This window comes from Polypterus senegalus, chromosome 11, assembly GCF_016835505.1.
Source record: "Polypterus senegalus isolate Bchr_013 chromosome 11, ASM1683550v1, whole genome shotgun sequence".
In the NCBI taxonomy this organism is placed as follows: domain Eukaryota; kingdom Metazoa; phylum Chordata; class Cladistia; order Polypteriformes; family Polypteridae; genus Polypterus; species Polypterus senegalus.
In genome coordinates, this window is record NC_053164.1 from 69,995,178 (window position 1) to 70,017,693 (window position 22,516).

At 37.2% G+C, this 22,516-nt stretch overlaps 1 protein-coding gene across 1 annotated transcript; it reads right to left on the reverse strand.

The window, feature by feature from the left end:
- Positions 1-1,685: 1,685 nt before the first annotated feature.
- kifc1 (kinesin family member C1) lies at positions 1,686-21,793 on the reverse strand. The gene is made up of 17 exons (XM_039768969.1): positions 21,651-21,793; positions 18,506-18,536; positions 18,236-18,388; positions 17,912-18,023; positions 16,847-16,900; positions 14,311-14,349; positions 12,492-12,699; positions 11,867-12,032; positions 11,365-11,532; positions 7,477-7,599; positions 7,077-7,367; positions 6,742-6,909; positions 6,433-6,571; positions 5,090-5,229; positions 4,881-4,954; positions 2,569-2,644; positions 1,686-1,925 (listed from the first exon to the last, which is right to left on the reverse strand). Exons 2-17 carry the CDS (start codon positions 18,515-18,517, stop codon positions 1,881-1,883), a joined length of 1,968 nt encoding a protein of 655 aa, XP_039624903.1. The 5' UTR covers positions 18,518-18,536; positions 21,651-21,793; the 3' UTR covers positions 1,686-1,880.
- Positions 21,794-22,516: the final 723 nt, after the last annotated feature.

The following is a 22,516-nucleotide window of genomic DNA, read 5'->3' on the forward strand; positions in this document are numbered from 1 at the left end:
GTGTAAAAGAAAAGGAGTGGAAGGTAGAAATGCAGAGAATTCACTCGAGCTCCATATGCGCACAGCATACAATTATTCAACTCAAAATTATATATTGAGCACATCTGTCTCGCCTAAAATTGTCCAAAATGTTTCCAGGGCAGGATCCAACCTGCGAACGCTACAATCAGGTCCCAGCCTCACTGGGTCACATGTTTTGGGCCTGCACCAAATGAACATCATTTTGGATCAAAATTTTTAAATGCCTATCAGACAGCGTTGGTGTGACAATCCCTCGTAACCCATTAACAGTTGTGTTTGGTGTTCTTCCAGATGGGTTTAAAGTGGAGAAAGACAAACAAACTGTGATTGCATTCAATACACTATTGGCACGCAGACTTATACTGCTAAACTGGAAGAATCCTAACTCTCCTCTTTTAAGTCAGTGGGCAACTGATTTACATTATTTGAAATGGGGGGAAAAAATCAAATTCTCAGTTAGAGGATCTGTACAGAACTTTAAAAATGTGGCAGGATCTAATCAATAACATTTTAGAATAAGCTCTTAAAGCCCTGAGGAAGAAGATTCTCTTCCCATTTCTTTTTCCTATCCATGTATCTTTATCCGCCTATTAAACTCATCAAGTTAAGTATTTTTTACAAGTTTTAAGTTTTACTCCGTTGGCCATGCTCTCTTTCTCAGGGGTGGGGATTGATTTGTTTTCAATCCTATTTTTTGTAAAAATTGATCTATTTATATGGAATGATTATAATAAATATCAATAAAATTTAAAAAAAAAGTGTAAAAGGAAATATAAAAATAAATAATTGGATAAAACAAAATATTAATAAAATGTGAGCCAAGTTAGCTTATCAAGGTGCTTTGTCCATTTTTGGCTAACAAGTCATATGGATCCACATTTGTTTATGAAGCTCAACTTGTTTAAATGGCATCGCTTTGGAATCGATTCTCTCTGAATGATCCTTTCTCCCTTTCTTTTCATATTTGCTTTTATAAAAAATATTGCAATTCCTAGCAGTTATGTTACTACTGCTCATTCCTTGTTGTAGACAAACCAGTACAATCCTCCCATGTTTTTGTCCACACCTTATAATGTAATGTCACATATCACTTACTCTCAGGCACAGGAAGACTGGTTTGAAAGCATCAGCCATAACCAGTGCAGAAGAGCAACAGAAACACAAAGTCACACATTAAAGAGAAAAAAAAAAAGAGGTAGTTTCAATCATTTGGCCAAAATACGGAATTTTGTGCTATTTTTGGCAGTCAAAAAGAATGTAAATTTCTGCTTAAAATAGTTATTTTAAGTGTAAGAAAACTAAAATTTTGGACATGTAAGGGTAAACTTTTTTTGACAAATGAAGGTATGACTTAAATCAACGTAACATTCCAGTATCATTTCTATTTCCCCCCATGCTCAGAAATTGACCTGCATTTTGAACATTGCGGGCAACAATATGAATTTTAAAAGTGTCCACACCCATTGGCCAGTCCTAATTGCCCACAATAAGCTACAGAATGATTGTGTTTGTGTGTATTTCACTTCCGCAAATCTAACCATTTGTCTCTGCATGGATTTTAATCATTCAATAAGGGTCCAATGAAGTCTACATTTCAAAAGCTTTCTTGGTCACAATTATTTAAAACAGTTACATTAAATAAAAATAAAATCTGTACTTCTTTACACAATTATAAATCAAACCTTTATAACATGCATTGCACAAATAAAGCTCGACTTGAAGGCACGATAAAATCTAATAAAAACACAACTGCATTTGTACGTATAAAATTTATACAAAAGAGAATGTTCTAAAATACAAAAATGGCTACATAAATAGAAAATAAATCACATTTTACAAAAGTAAAAAGTATCGAAGACTCATTTTCTGTTGGCAACTGCTGTCCCAATCACACACTCATTCACCTAAAAAGAGAGAAATCAGATTAAAACAGAATCAGACCTGAAGTCAGTGTAACGGCTGTACAGCATATATCCCAAAAATCTGTGCCAGAAAGACGCTCAATGCCCATAACCTGCTGCTCCACCTTATTTGTTAGACAAGGTGCACTTCCAGATCATAAAATTAGTGTACAACTAGAGCACCACACGAGAGACTAGATGAATCTCAGGTTCTGTCGCAATCTGCCTCCCTACTAGAAACATTCCATGCCAACTTAGATTTAATTAAAAACACAAGCTATAATAGATAAAGAGCAGCTTTTAAGTACATAATTTGACAACCACATTTAAAATGCAAAGGTTAACTTTAAAAAAAGCATAAAACTTCACCCATTTCTAGAGCCCACCAACCCATCTATAGGGCTACAAGGAGGGCAAAGAAAGAGCCAGCACTAAACACTACACTTCCAGTTCATTAAAGCACAAGTTGGAATGTTTAAAATGGTCTCTTGGGGGTGTGACAAAACTACCCTAACCAGGTCACCACCATTACATTATATAAAACACTCCAGCTTTACCTTAAGTGAATCCACCCACATCATCTAAAACCAGTAGTAACCCCATCATAACCTGTACATTTGTCCAAATCTAAAATAGTTGTACTGACCTTGCTAGCAAATCTCAGCGAGTTGAGAGATTCACCAAAGCTGTCATTCTCTGGTGAAATGTTCACAAACATCAGCCTGCGGAATGAAAGATCAGGAGTTCAGTTTTAATACAACCTTTCACAAATGAAATATTTCAAAATATTTTCACCTCATTAACCTAGTCTCATATAAAAGGAAATTACAAAGATGGCTTGAAGTTTTGCTTTTAACTCATTCTTGAAAAAATGCTTAACGATATATTTTCATTTCATTAGGGTCTCTGTCCATTTCTGAAAAGACTGCACGGTCATTACAAGCACATGTGAGGACAGGAGGACTTTATTTTGTAATGCTGCTCTCTAATAACTGAACCAGAAAAACTGTTTAAGATTTAACAGAAGTGGTTAAAATTTGACATAATTGGCTTTTTCCTCTCCTCCCATATCAAATGTAAAGATAAAAGCTCCATTCTAGACATTAACTTGATATACGGTATAAATAACTAAATTTTAAGTAGCTGATGCGTTTTTTTTTGTTTTTTTTTTAAAAGCAGCAAGAACACGTTCTACAGAGCAATACTGAATAATTAAAGCAGGCCTATTCAAATGGCAGCCCGTGCACCACATTAGCAACTTCCGAGTGGCCAGGCCTATGGTCCCACCAGGGCTCCAGACTGCAACTAAAAATGATTCTCACATGCGACCAAAAATAGGTTTGGTGATGATCATTTCTACTTCGTTCACCAGTAGCAAATTATATTATTGAAACTTTAAAATATTATTATATTGTAACAGATGCAAAAAGCCTTTTTTTTTTATTATTGTGCTGTTAACACAGTGCTTCCCAAACTCGGTCCTGGGGACCCACTGTGGCTGTAGGTTTTTGTTCCAACCTGCTTCCATTTTTAATTGGACTCCTGGGCTAATTAAGTGAGCGGTTATTTCCCAAGTTCTGTGTTTTGGGAACAATATAGAAATCAGAAAACTAAGTTTTAGTAAAAATGGTACTAAGCCATTATATTGGAATAATGTATTTTTTCCTTTTTAACATTATTTTCATCTTGATTTTCATTCTACTTTTCCAGGTGTTCTAATTGTTTAATTAATCCATTATTTCTAATTAGTGGGTCTCATGCTAAAGTAGTTGCAGCCTTTGATTATTTGGCGTTTGCCTGGGTTTCTTCTCTGCTCATTTTTAATTGTCATTATTAATATACAATGAAGAAACACAGAAAAAGAGCAAAACAGAATGAAATCAACAAGCTTTTTAAACCTATAGGAAAAGCTGAAATATTTCTAAATTTCTTATAAATGTAAAAATCATGCTGCTGTGCTTTTCTGAATGCAGAATAAAAGAAAAACGCTACCAGCTAATTCAATGAGATCAGTGCTATCAGGTGTTGACAAATACCTGCAGCCACAGTTGGACCCCAGGACCGAGTTTGAGAACCCCTGTGATAATATATGTGATGGAATGGGCTCCCCTTGCATATCACCGAGCTGCTTAAAGGCTGCCTTATATCCCGCACTGAGTGCAAAGGAGTTGCAGAGAAAATGACATCAGAGGTACAGATGAAATTATGATGAACAAAGGGCCAAATATGACGCAACCGGTCATTAAAACAAAAGGCAGGCATGCAAAACATTTGAAATTCCTCTGCTCATCATGCGTGTCCCCTGTTATGAATACATCTGTGCCCTGTGGTATTCAGCTGTCCCTTCTCATTTCACACAGGCACACTAAGGTAGAGAAAAGTGGAAGTATAAAAAGTATTGCTACTACCTCAGATTCTATACAGTTATAGTTGTTTTGTTATTTTTTTAAATACATTTTTGATGTGTCTGTGCCAGATATGACCAAATTGAAAAGAGAAACAATGAATGAACATTACTTGTTTATTATTATTTGTGTCGATTTAAAATTTGTTATTTGCTGGTTACCAGTGACTGAAAATGTCTGGCCCAGCTAAATTTCGTAGTGTGAAAATCAGGCCCAACTGAACTTGAATTCAGGGCTATTCAATTACAGGTATACACATATTGTATTTGTTCAGCCAGTCTAAAAGAGACAAAAAGGTGACTGAATTTATATATGGGTTTAAAATAAAAACATATGTATATACCATGGCAGACTTTTTGGTAAATCTGCTTTGATTTCCACAAAAGGCTATATACTGTAAATACAATGTAAAAAAATAACACAAACACTTCATTTGTTTTGCAGGTTCAAGGAATAATAAACTACAATTTATTCTCACTTGAGAGAGAGCTTAAAACTCTTAAGGTTCCATGTTCAGATTCTTACCCAATGTCAGCATTACATTAATACTTACGTTTTACTGTTTCCCCCTAAGCAGTTCTGCAATAAGAAAGTCAGCTTTGAATTTCTGTAAGGCACAAAATTTTCCTAAAAAAAAAAATGGAAAAGAAAAACATGAATTAAGACCTGTACCTTCAAGTGAGACAAAAGAGAAAATTTGCTCAAAGGAAATGGTCCAAATTGGGAAAAGTGGAACTACATAAAGAATTAAAAATGAATTACCTTGTTTGCCAAAGCAATGAAGACACTCCCCAAGTTGGAAAGACTGCAGTTTATGGCCTTCGTTTCCTTTAACCGATCTCCTTGTGACTGTGATTTATCAATCCTCTCACTGCCGGCAAGGTCAATTAAGCTCAGAGTAGCTGTTAAAATATAAGATACATGTAAACATAATGGGTACAAACTGTAGTGACTGGCAGACAAAAGCCAGCAATTTAGTCTTTTGCCAAGAAGTAGCCTCATTACTTGCCCATAGGGTTTATCAAGGCTAAGATGTCGCTGCTTGAAAGAAGAGACAACTGCAGTAAAAGCAGAGCACATGGTTTGGTTGGCGAGTGGCAGAACTAAAAGAGTTGCTCTTTTTAATAGAGTTGTGATGACACCTGTATGTCCGTCAGTGCTGTTGATAGTAAGTTCTTAAGTAGACACTCCTATAGAATATTGTAAGATATATTAAGACTCCATTGTCTGTTTAAGGATATTTATATTCGAATGTCAGCTCATCTGTTGGTCAAACATTTTATTTCATTATTATCTACAAAAAACTAAACACAACACTGCTTCTAGGCAGAGCTTTGCAATAAACTAAAAAACACACCCAAAAACTAAAAGTATTAAACTAGAAGTGTAAGAGATGAACGGGAATTCTGACCAGGAATGGAAGAGGATACATTACCCAGACAGGAGGCCAGAGAACAAAGTCAGATGAACTGGCAGGCTAGACAATAAAATAACTCGGTACTTGGGCCAGTATAAGTTAATGGTTGTGTAATTGATAGCCGGGAATAGACAGCGGTTCCCTTCCCTGTATACCAAGTGGCAGTGGTCTTCACATGGCAAACCCAGTCAGGACACCTGTAGGGGTGCTTGGGATATGGAGTCCAGAAGTGCTGTCCTGTCTAGGTCCTTACGGGCCAATGGGGGTTAGGGTGCTATATGGGGAGGAGCTCCCTACTTTTCTTATGGCCCAGAAATGTTTCCCCCAAGTATATGACATGGCACTGGAAGCCCTCCTGGGTCCATCCTAAAAGAGAGCCCACTGCCTCTCGTCATTGGGTCAGTCTTGGAAGACAGCAAAGCAACACTCAACTGGAGGATGGAAGGAGGAAGAATTTTTTTATTGTGTATTTGTAACTGGCATTGGAAAGGTGTTTTGGAAATGGTGCTTCTGGATAAATATTGTTTACCTTAAAAAAAAAGTGTGCTGGGTATTGATATGTCATGGGTTGCAGAGGTGCAGCATGTCTTGCTGGATACACCAGTAAGCACCAATATTAAAATCAAGGGATCAAAAACTGTCTTTGGTAAAACAGCCTGCAATTATTGACATAAACTTTGCTACTTACAATTACAGGTGATGTTTCGCACCTCATTGACCCCTTCAATCTTTAACTGGAACACACTATGGCTGCGTGAAGATTGGTCATTCATCATGGTACGGGCTGTAGCACGATTCTGCTTTGCAACTTTGATTAGAGACAACACCTAAGATAAAAGGAATTTCAGTCATAAAATACAACCACTTTAGTACAATCTATAGTAGACCTTTTACATTTAGAACTCATTATATATTATCTATCTATCTATAAATATATATATAATCATTATATAATGTTATTATATACTGCTTGACAATTTCCTCCAGATTTATTTACCTCTTCTACGGTCTCCACATTTAAATATTTAAGGTTAGAAACGTATATAGCGGTCGAGTTAGAAGCAGGTCTCTTGATTTCATGTTCCATTTTTTTTGCCGTTTTGTTAACGAGGAGATCCCGGATTGTCTCGTTGTATATTTCCAGGAAGCTTGCAGTAAATTTATACTGTGGGAAAGAATGTATGAGGGGCTTTATTAATAGAGATTTAAAATGTTATAAGCACAATGTTGACTATAAATCCAAATTCAATGTGAATTTCCTCATTCCGCACATGACCTTAGAACGGTCACTTTGAGGCCACAACTTTGACTCTGTTTTAGACCTGATCTTACCGTCCATCCTTGGTCTTTAAGCTCCTCGGCTGAATTAAACACCTGATGTACTGCACGGGGTATCATCCCCATGGTGTCATCCTGAAGTTGATCTGGGCCTTCCATGGTGTAAGTCTTTCCACTTCCTGTCTGGCCATAAGCAAAGATACAAACATTGTATCCGTCAAGTGCCGACTGGACAAGAAGAGAAATCTCTTCAAAGACTTCTTGTTGTGAGGAGTAGGGTGGAAAAACACGGTCAAAGCTGAAGTTGTATTTTAGCTGGTCTTTTCCATCTCTGCCAATATGCGACTATTAAAAAGATGAAAACAGAGCAATGAAATTAAGAACTTCTTCAATGGAGGAGATGCAGTGTTAAATGCTGGGGAGAGGTGGGATGTTAGGGTAGTCACTACAATACCTCTTCAGTCCTTGCAAGCAGGATTGACTTCTCATCATTATTTGGGAACTGAACGTGTTCTATTTTATCAGCGTGGTCACTGGACAGAAGAGGACGTACTCTGCAAAACACTCTTATGTTCCCCTATGGAAGAAATAAAAAAAATATATATATTATTCACACTCCTGGTCAGTTGGCTTTGTGGTGAATCAGGAAGTTAGACACTTTGTTTCAATCTTCAGTTTAGACACTTTTCACACAGCCAAAGAAAAACACCCTATGGGAATGACTTACACTTCTCCCATTGGGCAGAAGCAATTTGTCCAGGGAATAATCATGGAAGGTCGACCCCTGCTACATTTGAGCATCATCACAATTGCAATAATTGTGTGGTTTATTTCCCTTAACACAGCTCTGTAAGTAGAATGATCTTACCGGATAATTAGAAGAACACATGAAAATGAGCAAATTCACTTGCTACAGAAAGTCAACATTGTATCACACACAGCAAGGTCAGTGAAGGGCGTAATATGATGTGCTTCAGTTTAATTTAGACTAGCCAGAGAGACAGGAATGTACTTTTTATTTCACTGTAGGATGCTGCATATTTACTCAACAGTAACCTGCTATATAAAACAAAAAACTCTACTCTGTTCATCTTGAATAACTAGTCTATTCTCTTTAGGCCTGTAATTATCTGCCGACAATGAAGCGGATATTATACACAGGTTTGATAGCAGTAATAAGCATACTGTATACACAAATAATTGTTATTGTGAATAAGTAGTATTGGTTGTGATCTATTAATTGACTGCTTTTATCCCCTCCTGGTACACTGGACTACTTAGGAAACTGGAGTGAGAACGTGAGAATGTGCTGAATTCTGATGGTTCCACTCACCAAAGAAACTAAATGTTTAAAAGGGACCCGTGGCTTAAGATTTTTAAATTAAATATGTATAATGTTCATTTTAACATATACTACACAGTTCCTAAGTTAATGTGCATTCAGACTCCACATCATGGCCGAAGAGCTATGATACTAAAAGTACTAACTCACAAGATTAAGGGAGTTTGATTGTTGGCCACACAGGACATTGCTGTTCATTTCTCACCACCTCTATAAGTGGTTTGATTGCTCTGATCAATTGACAGTTTTTATAAAAGCACAAAACCAACACTACAACCTTTATTAGCGGCTGTCCAATCACAAGAGAGGAGAGAGAGGGGCTCTGAGCATGAATCACAAATGAGACATGCTATGATGGAATGGGACCTATCCATGCAGTTTTATTGTAATTATGCTACATTTTTATGTAGATCTGCCTATTTGTACATTTCAATATAATCGATTACTTAAGCTAAGCTTAAAAATTTCTTTCACTTACTGTAATTAGATCAGTGTAATGTCAAATTACTTTCATACCTTACACAACCCTCCTGTTTTGGTACACACTAGAATGTGACTGGCATGTTTACATCTGCCTAAATGAACCAGAATTTGGTTATGGGCTTTGGGATCACTCTAAAGATTGAGAGCAACGTATCCAAAACAAATTAACCTTACAGTTTTTAGCAAGCAATTGATTCTACTGTATCTAGGGTTTGTATTAGGAAGGTTCCTTGCAATGGTGATACTTTCTAAGGCACTATCAATATAATTGTGCACACACACACACCGAGTTAACATACACTGTAGTGGACAGCTGTGGCTCTTACTCAGCTGGGACTTCTTGTGATGGAAGGACTTGGGGAGAGTGCTTGTACAGAGCATTACCTCCCCCGGTATAGCAGAAGGCAGCCCCCCCAATATTGGTGCAGTACAATGGGATTCGAGCTTGAAAAAAAATCAACCCTGTTGGGGTCCGTGGTCATCACCAGGGGGCGCCTGGAGAACTACGGAGCCATTTATTGCAGCACTTCCAGGTACACCCGGAACTGCCAGAATGACATCATGGGACACCTGGAGCACTTCGAGGGACTCCATAAGAGGAGCCACCGAACTCCATTCAAGTAGCCAAAGTCAGGAGGAAGATGGACAAAACTTTGCCAAAGGAGGAGGAGTGGAGGTTAAAGGAGAGACAGAAGAAAAGGCAAAGAAAAAAAGTGCCGAGTGCTTTATTCTGTGCATTGGTAGGAAACAAAAGAAAAGCGTTTCCCACTGTAAAATAAAAACGAGTGGTGTGCTGGATTTGTGCCTGGTGTCTGTCTGTGTTGAGTATGGGGAGCTAGTGCGCCCTCTGGTGGGTGCAACACACACACACACACACACACACACAACACAAATAGACTAGACCAGCGATTGCTAACCTTGGTCCTGGGGGCACACTGTAGCTGCAGGTTTTTGTTCCAACCAGCTTCTGTTTTTAAATTGGACTCCTGGGCTAATTAAGTGAGCTGTTATTTCCCAAGTTCTGTGTTTTGGGAACAATATAGAAATCAGAAAACTACGTTTCGGTAAAAATGGTAAATGTACTAAGCAGTTATATTGGAATAATGTATTATTTTTCCTTTAACATTATTTTCATCTTGATTTTCATTCTACTTTTCTAGGTGTTCTAATTGTTTAGTGAATCCATTATTTTCTAATTTGTGGGTCTGACACTAAAGGACTTGCAGCCTTTGATTATTCAGTGTTGTTTGCCAGCGTGTCTGCTCTGCTCATTTTTAATTGTCATTAATACGATACAACGAAGGGGGAAAAACTGCACGGAGAAAGGGCAAAATATAATGAAATCAACAAAAGAGCGTTAAGCATTTAAATCTATAGCAAAAGCAGAGATATTTTGAAATGTCTTATAAATGTAAAAATCATGCTGCTGTGCTTTTCTGAATGTAGAAGAAAAAAAAAAAAACAGCTAATTAAATGAGATCAGTGTTATCAGGTGTTGTCACCGATTAGGAATGTGGTTGGAACAAAAACCTGCAGCCACAGGGGGTCCCCAGGACCGAGGATGGGAAACACTGGACTAGACTAATAAAAGATTTATCAACTTCTATGCAATTTACCCTTAATCAGCAACCTCAGCTAATAATGCATTTTAAAAAAAAAAAAGTTGTCTCCAATCTGATCAAAATTTACAATGAAACGTTTATTCTGAAAGCTCCAAACATATCAGCAGACACAAAGAAGGTTGTCCTTTGCCAGTGCAGTTGCCAGCCAGTGAGCACACGTAAGTTTGTCTTGCAGCACAAGTACAGGCTTTGGTCCACTGCCAGCGTAAATGCAGATTTATGTACATGGCAGGTAGAAGTTCGCCTTAAGGCATTAAACACATTAACAATGCTGCCTGACAGCAAATAACCAAAAGTGTGTGAACCTTAGCTTCTTCACTAAATTATAATTTATGTTTGTGTCTGAATCGAGATTAATTTAACTCTAAAATTCCCTCTGTGTGAGTGAATGCAAGGGCATGTTACAATGCACTGGAACCATAGCCAGAGGCAGTTTCTGACTTGCACATGATACAGTAAATGTTTACTACTGCAACCCTAACATTGGATAAGGCAGGTTTGAATATTACAAGTTCAATCAAATCATGCATTCAAACCTGACAATTCTCTTTGTCCTAAACAGATTTTAGTATATCCTCCGAAAACCATCCACTCCAAAACAAGTAGTTCTCTTAGCATTAAAACACATTCTTCAAACTTTGTGCATTTCTGGCATGTAACATAATTACATGACTCTTTCATGGAGAGCATTTCAAATAAAAAAACATTTTGCATATAATCCGAGCATGATTGTTGAGTGCTACATGTTTTTATTAGATTTTTTTAAATAAATGGGTGTATACCAGCTCTAAATACTGTGTTTATGTAAAAGACATACAAAGTCTAAAGGCATTTTGCATTTGACATTTGCAACAGATCCAATTTCCTGTTAGATGAAATAACACTTTGAATTTACCTTCAGCTCCAGTATCTGATTGTGAAGCTTCCTTCGGTCCATTTCACCTTTATGCAGTTTTTCTGATACTTCAGAGAGCATTGATTTTAGACTAACTATCTCCTGTTTAGCCGTTTCAAGTTGCTCTCCTTTCTCCAACAGCTCTGCTGTTTTGCTTCTAAGATGCAACTATGGGGAAGGGGAAAAAAAAAAGGAATAAGGCTAATGTATCCTCTAAATGATTCATTTATTAACTGTTCTTTATAAGAATTAATAATACACTAATTTATTAAAACACAGACGGAGCTAAAAGCAGCCTGTAAACGCAGAGCATAAAGTGGTACAGATTGAATCTGGCAAGTTTCCGTTTTCTACTCGATTAAATGGAGTCCTGTATTTTACCTATCATGGCACACAAGTGTGGTGATGTGTTGCATGTTAGCAAGACATGTAATTAAGAATTTCAGTGCACTTTGTACATTGGTCACAATCCCCCAATTACACAGACTGCTTGTCTACTCACCTCTGCAGTGTCTAACTGCGTTGTCAGAAGCAGCTTCACAGACTGCAGGTTGCTAACTTCCCCTTTCAAAGACTCATTTATAGAATTCAAATTTCTTTTTTCTTCAGCCAGGTAATCCCGCTCTCTCTGTAACTCAGTCATGAGCTGCAGCTTTCCCTCACAAATTCTTTACATATTTATAAAAAAAAAAAAAAATACATACATGAACCACATTAAAATCATTTCATTACTAAGCAGCAGCATTTCAGGTTTAGGCCGAGGGACAAAACTCAAAAGTATGGAAGATTTCAACACTTTTACATAAAAGGTGCTTATGTACTTATATGCCCATCAAACATAATAGGGTTTTAAAAAAAAAACAAAAAAAAAAACCCCAACATTTACAAAATGATACAAGTTTAAAATGGCAGGATCATACTTAGTTTCAGTGAATAATAAGCAAGGTTAACAGACTATAAAAGACAGTCAGTAACCGAGTCCTCATTTAATCAAATGATGTAGCGAGAATGGTCACGTATACAGCAAGTTTTGACTGAATTATCTTAAATCAATACAGACATTTGGTTACTAACTACTCTTTTAAGGAAACCGATACATACAAACCACCTCCTTAAAACCCACTCACCTGAGTCGATCATGTAGAGAAGAATTTTCCATTCGCAATTCAGTCACTTCACTTTTGCTCTGATGCAGCCGTTCCGCAACTTCTTTATTTTCTTTATTCACGGAACGTAATTTGTCTTGGTAGGTGCTGACTTTGTTCTGCATGTCAGACACCTTTCCTTTAAGATCCCATGCTGGCCGGCGACTGCCTCCACCAGCAACTGCTGCAGCTACCAACAAAAAACAAACATCAGTTACTGCATAATCAACCAAACCAGCCTAGTGCATCAACTACTTTTACAAATTTTTATTTTCAACATATTCAGACTGGAGTACCATGCAAGAAATGGTGAGGTAAATACAGAACAACAATAATAATACAACATTTTATTTATATAGCACCTTTTTCTCCCCATGCGCAAGGGACATTTACATCAGGATAAATTTGAACTGGGATGTCCTTTATTAAATTGGGTCACTATAAAATGAAGCAAGCAAGTTTATTATTAAGAATTAACACAGTTGCTTAAGAATTTTACCTTCTTCCATAAAGAAACAAAAAGCCCCTTTGCATTGCTGTAAACCTAGATTTCACTTTTCAAAAATTAGATGCTATGACGACTCATGGGAGAATCTGCATTTAAAATTTAAATGATTAAATTATCAATGGGAAAATTTATAGAGAATATCCATTTTCAAAGCCGCTTAATTCAGGTTCACGTTGGAGAGAATTCTGGGCCTTGTGGACTGCTCCATCGCATGACACGCACATACTGTGTACCAATGTTGAGAGTGAGCCTAATCGTCAGGGATGTGGGAAGTAAATTAGAGCATCCAAAGAAAATCTATGCAGCCACAGAAAGCATCAGGAATTTTCACACAAAACAGTGATTGGGGTAAAGTCATAGGCTAGTCTCCAGCAAACATGAAGCACCAGAGAGAACTACCAAATTACAGTACATGCGGTTATAAACAACTTATCAAAATGAATCCATACTCCATTATAAAGGAGGCATAATTGTTGGAATTATCCAAAAAGCAATAAATAAAAAAATAAAAAAAAAGTGTATGGATTTATCCTACATAAAAATATGACCTAAAGAATTCAACTATGGCTGGGGAGTTTCACAATATCAAACAAGAGGGCACACCTAAAAGAACAAACAGAATTAGACACTCCATACATATAAATAAATAAAAAAATGAAGGGAGAAGATGTAAAAGGCATGTGAAATTGAGATATTAGAGGACAAGCAGTTGGACCTAATAAATAAAAATGCCACAGTCCTGCCTGTGACCATTTTGAGTAAATGGAACAACAACAAGTATAACTGAGGAAGTGACCAGTACAAAGTCATTGTAATAAAATCACAACTGAGCTGATTATTATTTTAAACCCATTAGATGTGTAAACCTTTTGGTTTTACCCCAATTTGCCAATGCTTGATTAAAAGATATCTACCTACAGCCTGGTAAATCAACATTATTCATTCAGCCAACGTAGCTCAGTTTTCTTTGAGCATATCCTTAATCCTCAAGGGAATTGTTTCCTTCTTACTCCCTGAAATTTGCCATTTACAAGTATAAGAATTGCTATTATATTTCTATTACTGGTATATTCTTCTTTTGTTTAGCACAAAAAAAAAGTTAGCTATATGTTAAATTTTAGTTATTTAGCAATACAGTTGATATTATTAGAAATGACAGTAGCTCCAGAGTTACAACAGGATGAATACTACAGGGGTAAAGTTAATGATTAATTTGATTTTAAAAAGGGGCAAATAAATTCCACCTCCATTCTATCTTATAAACAGATTTAATAAAAAGACAACAGCTCCTACCTGGCTTGGCCTTTGAGGAAATAGACTTTCTTGCAGTAACTGAAAAAGAGGGACATGCATTAAATTATATACATACATACTATACATACATACTGTACATACATACACATACCAACAATAATAAATAGAACAAGTCATCTACAAAGTCAAGAAACAAATACTATTCCTCCAACAGCACTTGTTAAACCTGGGGATTAGAAATTCATGGGTTTTAGGAAAGCCAAGAGGGTCATTTCAAAAAGGCTGGCTGGGTCACATTATTAAGTTGACAATTGGAGGGTTTTAAAAACATGATAACAAGGATGACAATCCACTCAAAATGTTTATTGAGCTTTGGAAGGGGGCTATAGAAAAACGAGAGAAGCTGAACCCACTGGTACAGAGACAAAGAGCACCCTGGGCATATTTTGAAAATGGTGACGTTCAACTCTTGATTTAAATAAAAAAAAACACACAAATCCCCCTACCCCAACACAATACTGCAAAGGATAATGTCATTTGGCTAATAAAAGGTTTTATATGCAGCAGGCAACCAGGAAATTGAAACAAACAAATGGAGTTTTACATACAAGTCAAATATTATTACCTAGTATTTGGTATACTAGAAGAAGTACTAAACTTTTCACCTGGTCTTTGTAATGAGATTTTCATAACTCTCTAAAAAAGGACACAAAAAACACAATTCTTAGGATCACTATTCAGGTTGTCCAAAACTATGTTGTGGGTTTAAACATAAGAGCATACATTTAATAAACCAACTTTCCACTGGTCACCAGAATGCTGTATTGTATGCTGCATCAAGGTAACAGCATCTTAGCAGAAATTAAATGTTAAGTTTTCTTTCCAAATATTACACCTCTTTAAGTCAACTTGTTTCATTATAAAACGTATGGTCAGTTGTCCATTAAAACTCCAAAAAACAAATTTGGTCTGGCAATTGTTAGTTGGAAAAAATGTCTACTATGAAAGATAAACAAGTCTAGTTAGTGGCTTCGGTGTTAATATGCAATGTACAAGGATATTAATTCAAACCTCTATTACAGTACAATGGAATACTTCAATTATGTAGTGAGGCAGTGCAGAGTAATGTTTGAATATTCAAACTAAACCAAAGAAAAACAAATCACACACACAGACAAGCCAAAACCAATACAAATAATGTTCTGCTTTGCATAGAAGACATACAAATTATTCACTTAGCACACATTTTATCCAAAGCTACTAGCAAAAGAGGTCAACATAACACCAGGAACAGGTGTTATAAGCTAAGGTTACAAAATTGCTCACAACGAATGAAGAGATCGAAATCAGACAAAACACTAATTGGTCTAGTTTCATCAACAAGAACCTATTAAAGCAGTTATCGGACAGATATTCACAGAACAAGAGAGAGTCTTCAAAATCCTCCTCTTAAACTCATTGAGGGTGTCAGCAGATGAAGTGGGCAGCTTCTTCCACCAACAAGGAGCTACACCTGAACAGAGTCTGGATTGAGATTTGATGCCTTGTTGAGGTGGTATCAGACAGGGTTTACTACCACACCACAAGGTTAAGAAGAAACAGAGGACCTTATGAGTGTACGTGTTCATATACATGGGTACTGACTACTCTGTAGGCAAGCATCGATGATTTGAACTGAATATGTGCTGCTTCATGAAGCCAGCATAGCAACATGTTCCCATTTTGGCTAGTTGAATACAAGACTTGCCACTGCATTTTGAATCATCTGCAGATGACAGGTAGGTACCACATGCAACAACTTCTGCCAGAAAACAGTTGCAGTCGTAAAGACATGACAAGACCTAAACATGGACCTGGAGTTGCAACTGACAGAATATGCAGCGCAGTCTGATCTTGCAGATGATATACAGAATGAAACTGCAAGACCAAGAGACTGCAGCCTGGCTGGTAAAATATAGCTGGTCATTGATTACCACCCCAAGGATGCATACCGTCTTTGTAAGTGTTAGCAATAAGGAGTCGAGCTGAACAGAAATGTGAGGTTGAATAGACGGGCTGGCTGGGAAACCAAGGAGGTACATCAAGTTGAGATGAAAATGGTGCTTCTTCACTGAGGTGTAGATATCAGTGGGACATGCAGAGATTCTAGCAGATACCACGTTGCCCTCTGGAGGGAACAACAGGTACAGCTGTGTGGGACTGGATGACAAGGGCTATTGGCAGGGGAGGTTGGCAGAGAGAGAGAGAGAGAGAGAGAGAGAGAGAGAGAGAACTCCATAATTGATTCTCCATGCTTCCCCGATACACTCTTGACATCTCCACTTGCCAGGACACACAGTGGGATCTGCCTAAGAAGTAAAACTTAAACCATCTGAGATCAGTCCCAGTAATGCAAAGGTCAGAGAGGACAGGAGAGAAGATCTATTGGTCAATGGCAAATTTAACTTTGTGTCTTCAGATAGGAAAAATGTGTTAAATTTGATAGGCACCATGTTAAAGGACCAAAAAATAAAAATAAAGCACAAAACACCCTGGTCTCTGCTGCAAAAAACAAAAAAAAGCTTAAAATGGTTACCTTTGGAGGGTCCAGCAGCCACAGTCATGGCACTTGTCAACTGAAAGTTTTTTGCTGTATAGAGGGGGGAGAGGGAGAAGTGGTATTAGTGATGTAAATGCACACAGTGTTCACTCAAACAAAACAGCATACACTTGTAAACCTCCATTTCATGCTGAAAAACTCTCAAAATAAATGTGTTTTCCATCTGGCAAAGGTGCACTTGCATAAGTAATTGTACTTGCACACTGAACCCTTTTTCTTCTGTACATAGAAGGTTTAGGGAAGCACATCACTCACTGTAAGTATACAATTAAGATTACCCATATATTTGAATGGATATGACCCATTTACAAATTAACCATTTGTTTATATCCAAAATTTATTGAATTATCTGTCATGAGGTTCTATTGAAGCAAAGAAGATGAAAATTCTTATTGCATCAAATCTGACATTGTTTAATCATAATTCCAACTAAAAATATAAACTTATATATTTTATAAAATTAAATGGTTCCCACTCTGTTTGATTTTGCCCTAAGTATCTACATAACCCACATATGAGGGGGCGTGCCACCCAAATGTATGCTTGATGTCTAGACATAATACACATAATAAAACACATTGTACAATTGAAGTAGGTCATGCCATTTAAGGGAAATCAAACCCATCTTCAATATTCTTACCAGATTACTGCAAACAGGGCATTGTCAAAGTGAGTATCCAACAGAGATGAGCAAAAGCCAATTCAGTTTGAGTACTACACAATATTATAAACACATAGTAAAGTGGCAGGCAACAAACAAGATGTTCAAGACCAATGTTTTTCTTCCTAAATCTCAATTCCAATCGGGTGTGTCAGGAAGCTACTCTACCTTATCAAGGAACCAAACTGGAAGTGGCAAGAACTGACCCTAAAGTCTAAATCAGTAAACCAAAGGCTTGAAGCTGCTATTTCTGGCAGCATACTACAGTATCTCTGGACACGCCATACAGAAGGCATTCTTTTGAACCAGAAACACAAGCAGGGAGGCCAGCAATACAACTCGGCAGCAAACCACTACTAATGTTAACTTTCACAACTCACCGGTAGGTCTTTGAGAAGCTAAGGGAGCAGAACGAACTCCCACTGTGCTATTCGCTTGTCTTTTTCTTGTAATTGGATGAGAGGTGGCTACAGGCTTATCAAACAATGCTTTCTATTTAAAGAAAGAAAGAAAACAGAACAAAAAATTTAAAAAGTACAATTGATAGAAAGTGTGTGTGTGTGTATATACATACATACATACATACATACATACATACATACATACATACATACATACATCACACCACAATGTGTCAGGCAAACCTGTTTCCATCTCAATAGGGCTAGGACTTGCATAAAATGAAGAACAGCTAAAAGCCTCACCTTTGCAGGGTTTTCTGCCCGACTGCCAGTAGTGTCACCCGCGCTTTCAGGCAGCGGCCTCTTCCTGGCAGATGGTACTGGTAAACGTGACAGAACTTTCTTTTCTGTATCATTAACTCCAATTTCTACATTGAGCTCATGCAAAACTGATTTCTGAAGGGGAAAAAAAAAAAAAAAAGATTTTTATATTTATCAGACAAATATGCACACACATACATAAATATACATATATTAGTATTAAAAAGGCAGGAAAGGTAGACAGCTACTTACACTCTCCTCCATGGCTCAAGACGTTTTCTGTCTGGTAGGGGAGGAAAATAAACACACACATAAATAATGAAACTTTAACCAAGAGGCTAAGACATTGAACTTGAAACAATAAGCTTCTTTAAACCAGTCGCATCAAAACATTTGTTGCTCTCCATGAACTTAAGTTATGCTTTCCTTTGTATACAATGTAATGTGAAAATATCCTCAGAAAAATAATACTATTGGTGAAACATTTTTTATTAAACAAATGCTGTAAATTTATTTTCTATATTTAAAAAGACTAAAAAAGCTGCTTCTAATTTTCTGAATGCACAAAATGACACTACTGCCTTGAACGTCACACTCAGGAATTGGCCCGTCAGATCAAACCAACCTACAAGTCACCACCAGTTTCTCCAACAGCCATGTTGCTTTAAACGACTTTCAGACCTCACTTACATAGTCTTAGCGAGTTGGGCGCAGCCGCAGTGCACGAACGCGACCATCAGTTGTGTAGTACAACAGGCCCAGGCAGAGATTTCAGCTGAACTCTAACCTGTAAACTCTTTACACAGAAACTGGCTCTGTCAGGCTTCACTTTACTGGCTGCCCAAAAAAGAGGAGCATGTGTGGGATGGGGTGGCACGGTGGTAGTGCTGCTGCCTCGCAGTTAGGAGACCCGGGTTCGCTTCCTGGGTCCTCCCTGTGTGGAGTTTGATGTTCTCCCCGTGTCTGCGTGGGTTTCCTCCCACAGTCCAAAGACATGCAGGTTAGGTGGATTGGCCCTAGTGTGTGCGTGTGTCCTGCGGTGGGTTGGCACCCTGCCCGGGATTGGTTCCTGCCTTGTGCCCTGTGTTGGCTGGGATTGGCTCCAGCAGACCCCCCCGTGACCCTGAGTTTGGATTCAGCGGGTTGGAAAATGGATGGATGTGTGGGATGCTTTGGAAATGTGATAAATGTGAACAGTCCTCAAGACTGAACTCCTTGAACTCCCCATGAACTCCTTGAGCCTTCTACAAAGTTCCTGACCACTAACAGATTTGGAATGTTTATTTATTTGTTTATTCACCTAGCCTGGTGAAAGTGCTTCAATTGTAGTCTTTCAAACTTAAATAATTAATCAAGTGCTACATACATACAGTATATTCCTAGTTCACAAATCACATTAGGCATTCCAGAGTGTTTCCAGCATGATGTCAGATTCGGTAGTCTCTGGAAAGCATGAACATTTGGGCATATCAACCAGTTACTGTAAATTGAGTACTCTTATTACAATAAATCAAGGACTTTGGGGGAAAAAAAAGGAACGCAGAAATTTTTAAATTTTACCAAACATGATTCCTACATTTTTTCCTCGAGTAGCCCTTAAAAGTTCATAAAAAAAATTTTTTTAAATCCTTTAGGGACAAAAGTATTGAAAAGTAAAAAGCTTATAAATGAGGAATTCTTCTTTTTCTCCCACTCTCCTTCAATGTTATGTTTACCATGAAAAAGTCTTTTTGGTCCAAGGCACTGTAAGCTTGTTTGGGAACACTTGTCAAATGAAAAGGTGTTTACCCTGACAAACTGGCATGTCACTCAGTGCTGTTTCTTGATTTGTCCCCATACTATCAAGTTTGATACACTATGAACCAGAATTGGATTAAAAATAAGTTTGAGTTTATGCATGCATTAATGAATGAAAGTAAAAGCATTTACAGTACATGTTTAAAATTCTCAACCTTTTTTGAGCAATGGGAGAAATCCCATCACTGGTAAGAAACAAGACTGATGGGTATCCCATGAATCTATAGCCTCCTGCACCTTATGAATGTATATGCTAGGTTTACATCTCTCCTGTCACAATTGAACCACGGGGCATAGACGTACAATCAATAAGAATAGCCAGACTATGAATGAATGAATGCAAACTGTCAGTTCTGTCTCTCATAAGGCTATTTTTTTGTTCACTTGATTATAATATGGGTATTTCTATGTATACACGTGTTGTGGCGTGAAATAGTTGATAAATATAAATTGATAAATATTCTGTATGTCTTTATTTACCAGTAAGACAAAGCAAATGTGATACGAGTGTTTACTGTCATTGAGGAGAACAGCAATGCTTTCATGTCTAACCTAACCCCAACCTTACATTTTACCTTTTTTTACCTACATTTTTATCACTCTTTAATTTAATGTTGTTTTCTATCAGTATGCTGCTGCTGGAGTATGTGGATTTCCCATTGGGATCAATAAAGTCTCTATCTAATCTAATCATTTTGCATTTTATGTTGGCTGGCTATTCAGTACTGGTCACTTTGTGATTGTTGGCGAACAAAAACCATTAACGACACGACTTAAATGAACGGGATATTAACCACACAAAACACATCTTCCAAGAGGACTCATTTAGGATCCGATCATTTACCTCATATTTATGTCACATACAATCCACATTTATTGCCGCGTTGAAGCTTTGTGTAACACTGCACCTTCACGCTACTGTGTTATCTGTCATTATTTCTGCAAAGGAAAGCACTTATTACATTAAAGGTTTAACTATTGAAACCTTTTAAAGACAAGAAGCACTGTTGACGTCGCCAATTAAACCTTTCCTGAAGCTTCAAGACACAAAATATTCCGAGCGTAGATTTTTAAACGATCTTGCAGCGGGTCCAGAATGATCTCTCGCAATATATTCTGTTCTGAAACGACGGTATTGAAATTTGGTCAATAAAAAGTAAGGAAACATAATTGTCACCCAAACTTGAGGTTTACAGATAGACTCCGGAAGGGGTAAACAGCCAACAAGGCAAAATCGAACAGTTTTGGTTCAGATAATGGATCGATTCTTATTTTATACCATAGTGGATGGATACAAATAAGTCTGTCAGTTAAAATACACCAAATTAAATTTCATAAATAAAACTCAGATCTGATCAGAGCATTTCACTTGGCTAGTTCGTCAAAACATACAATACACCCACAGACGACAGCAAATAACATTTTTATTTGGTTTTAATCCGCCTTCGTACATAAGCTACATTTTTAATTCGATTGACTATTTTGTTTTGATTGTCCAAAACGTATGAATCGGTACCCTTTTAATAGGCACTACAAGCATAATAGATTTATGCTTGAACAATACAACAAACACAAATATACAAAACTACAATAAACCCACCTGGGCAGTTCTGGATTTTATTCCGAGCCGATCCGGTGGTTAGGTTAAAATTATTTTTGCCGTGCGCTACAAAACAGTACTCGATCTCCACCTTTTCTTTCTTGGCGCTCCAACGGACTTAAAAGTTTGAATATTACTTCTGAGGCATTGTGGTTGGATCCCATTGGGCAGCAAGCACAGTCGGGCCCGCCTCCAACGTTAAACATCGCGAATACAATTTTTTAGCGTCTGTGACGTCACAAACCGCGGTATAAAATCCAATCATGGTGCTCTTCACGGGAAAAACAAAAGACGCTGTCTTGCCATTTGTTAGTTTCTGAGTTGAGAGGCGGTTCCAAGAAGAACACGTACAAACAAATCTCCTCCCAATCGTGGGTATCCATTTTAGGGAGGTCTTGAGAGCCGCACAGTCATTATCCAGTGTTATATTTCAAACTGCTTTTGAATTATCGTTAAATATGACTATGATAATTCATAACATAATGGCTGGACAAAAACAAAGATATCTATTTAAACTATCATTCTATACACACATCTTTCTTCAATCTCCTGTCCTACGTTATATGTAAATATGGTTTTAAGTTCCCTCCACGCATCTCTTTAATTTCACTTGATAAAATACATATCTTTAAATTTACTGAAACATAACCTTCAATAATGAAATATATTAGCATCCATCAGTTTCGCGTATGCTATTACTTGACTGTTGTACTTTAAACATCATATATGTATTTTTTATATATTACAGTTTATCGTCTACCTATATATAATTAAATTCAAAATGAACAAATTTAAACATAATCATTTTTTTTAAATCCATCCATTATCCAACCCGCTATATCCTAACTACAGGGTCACGGGGTCTG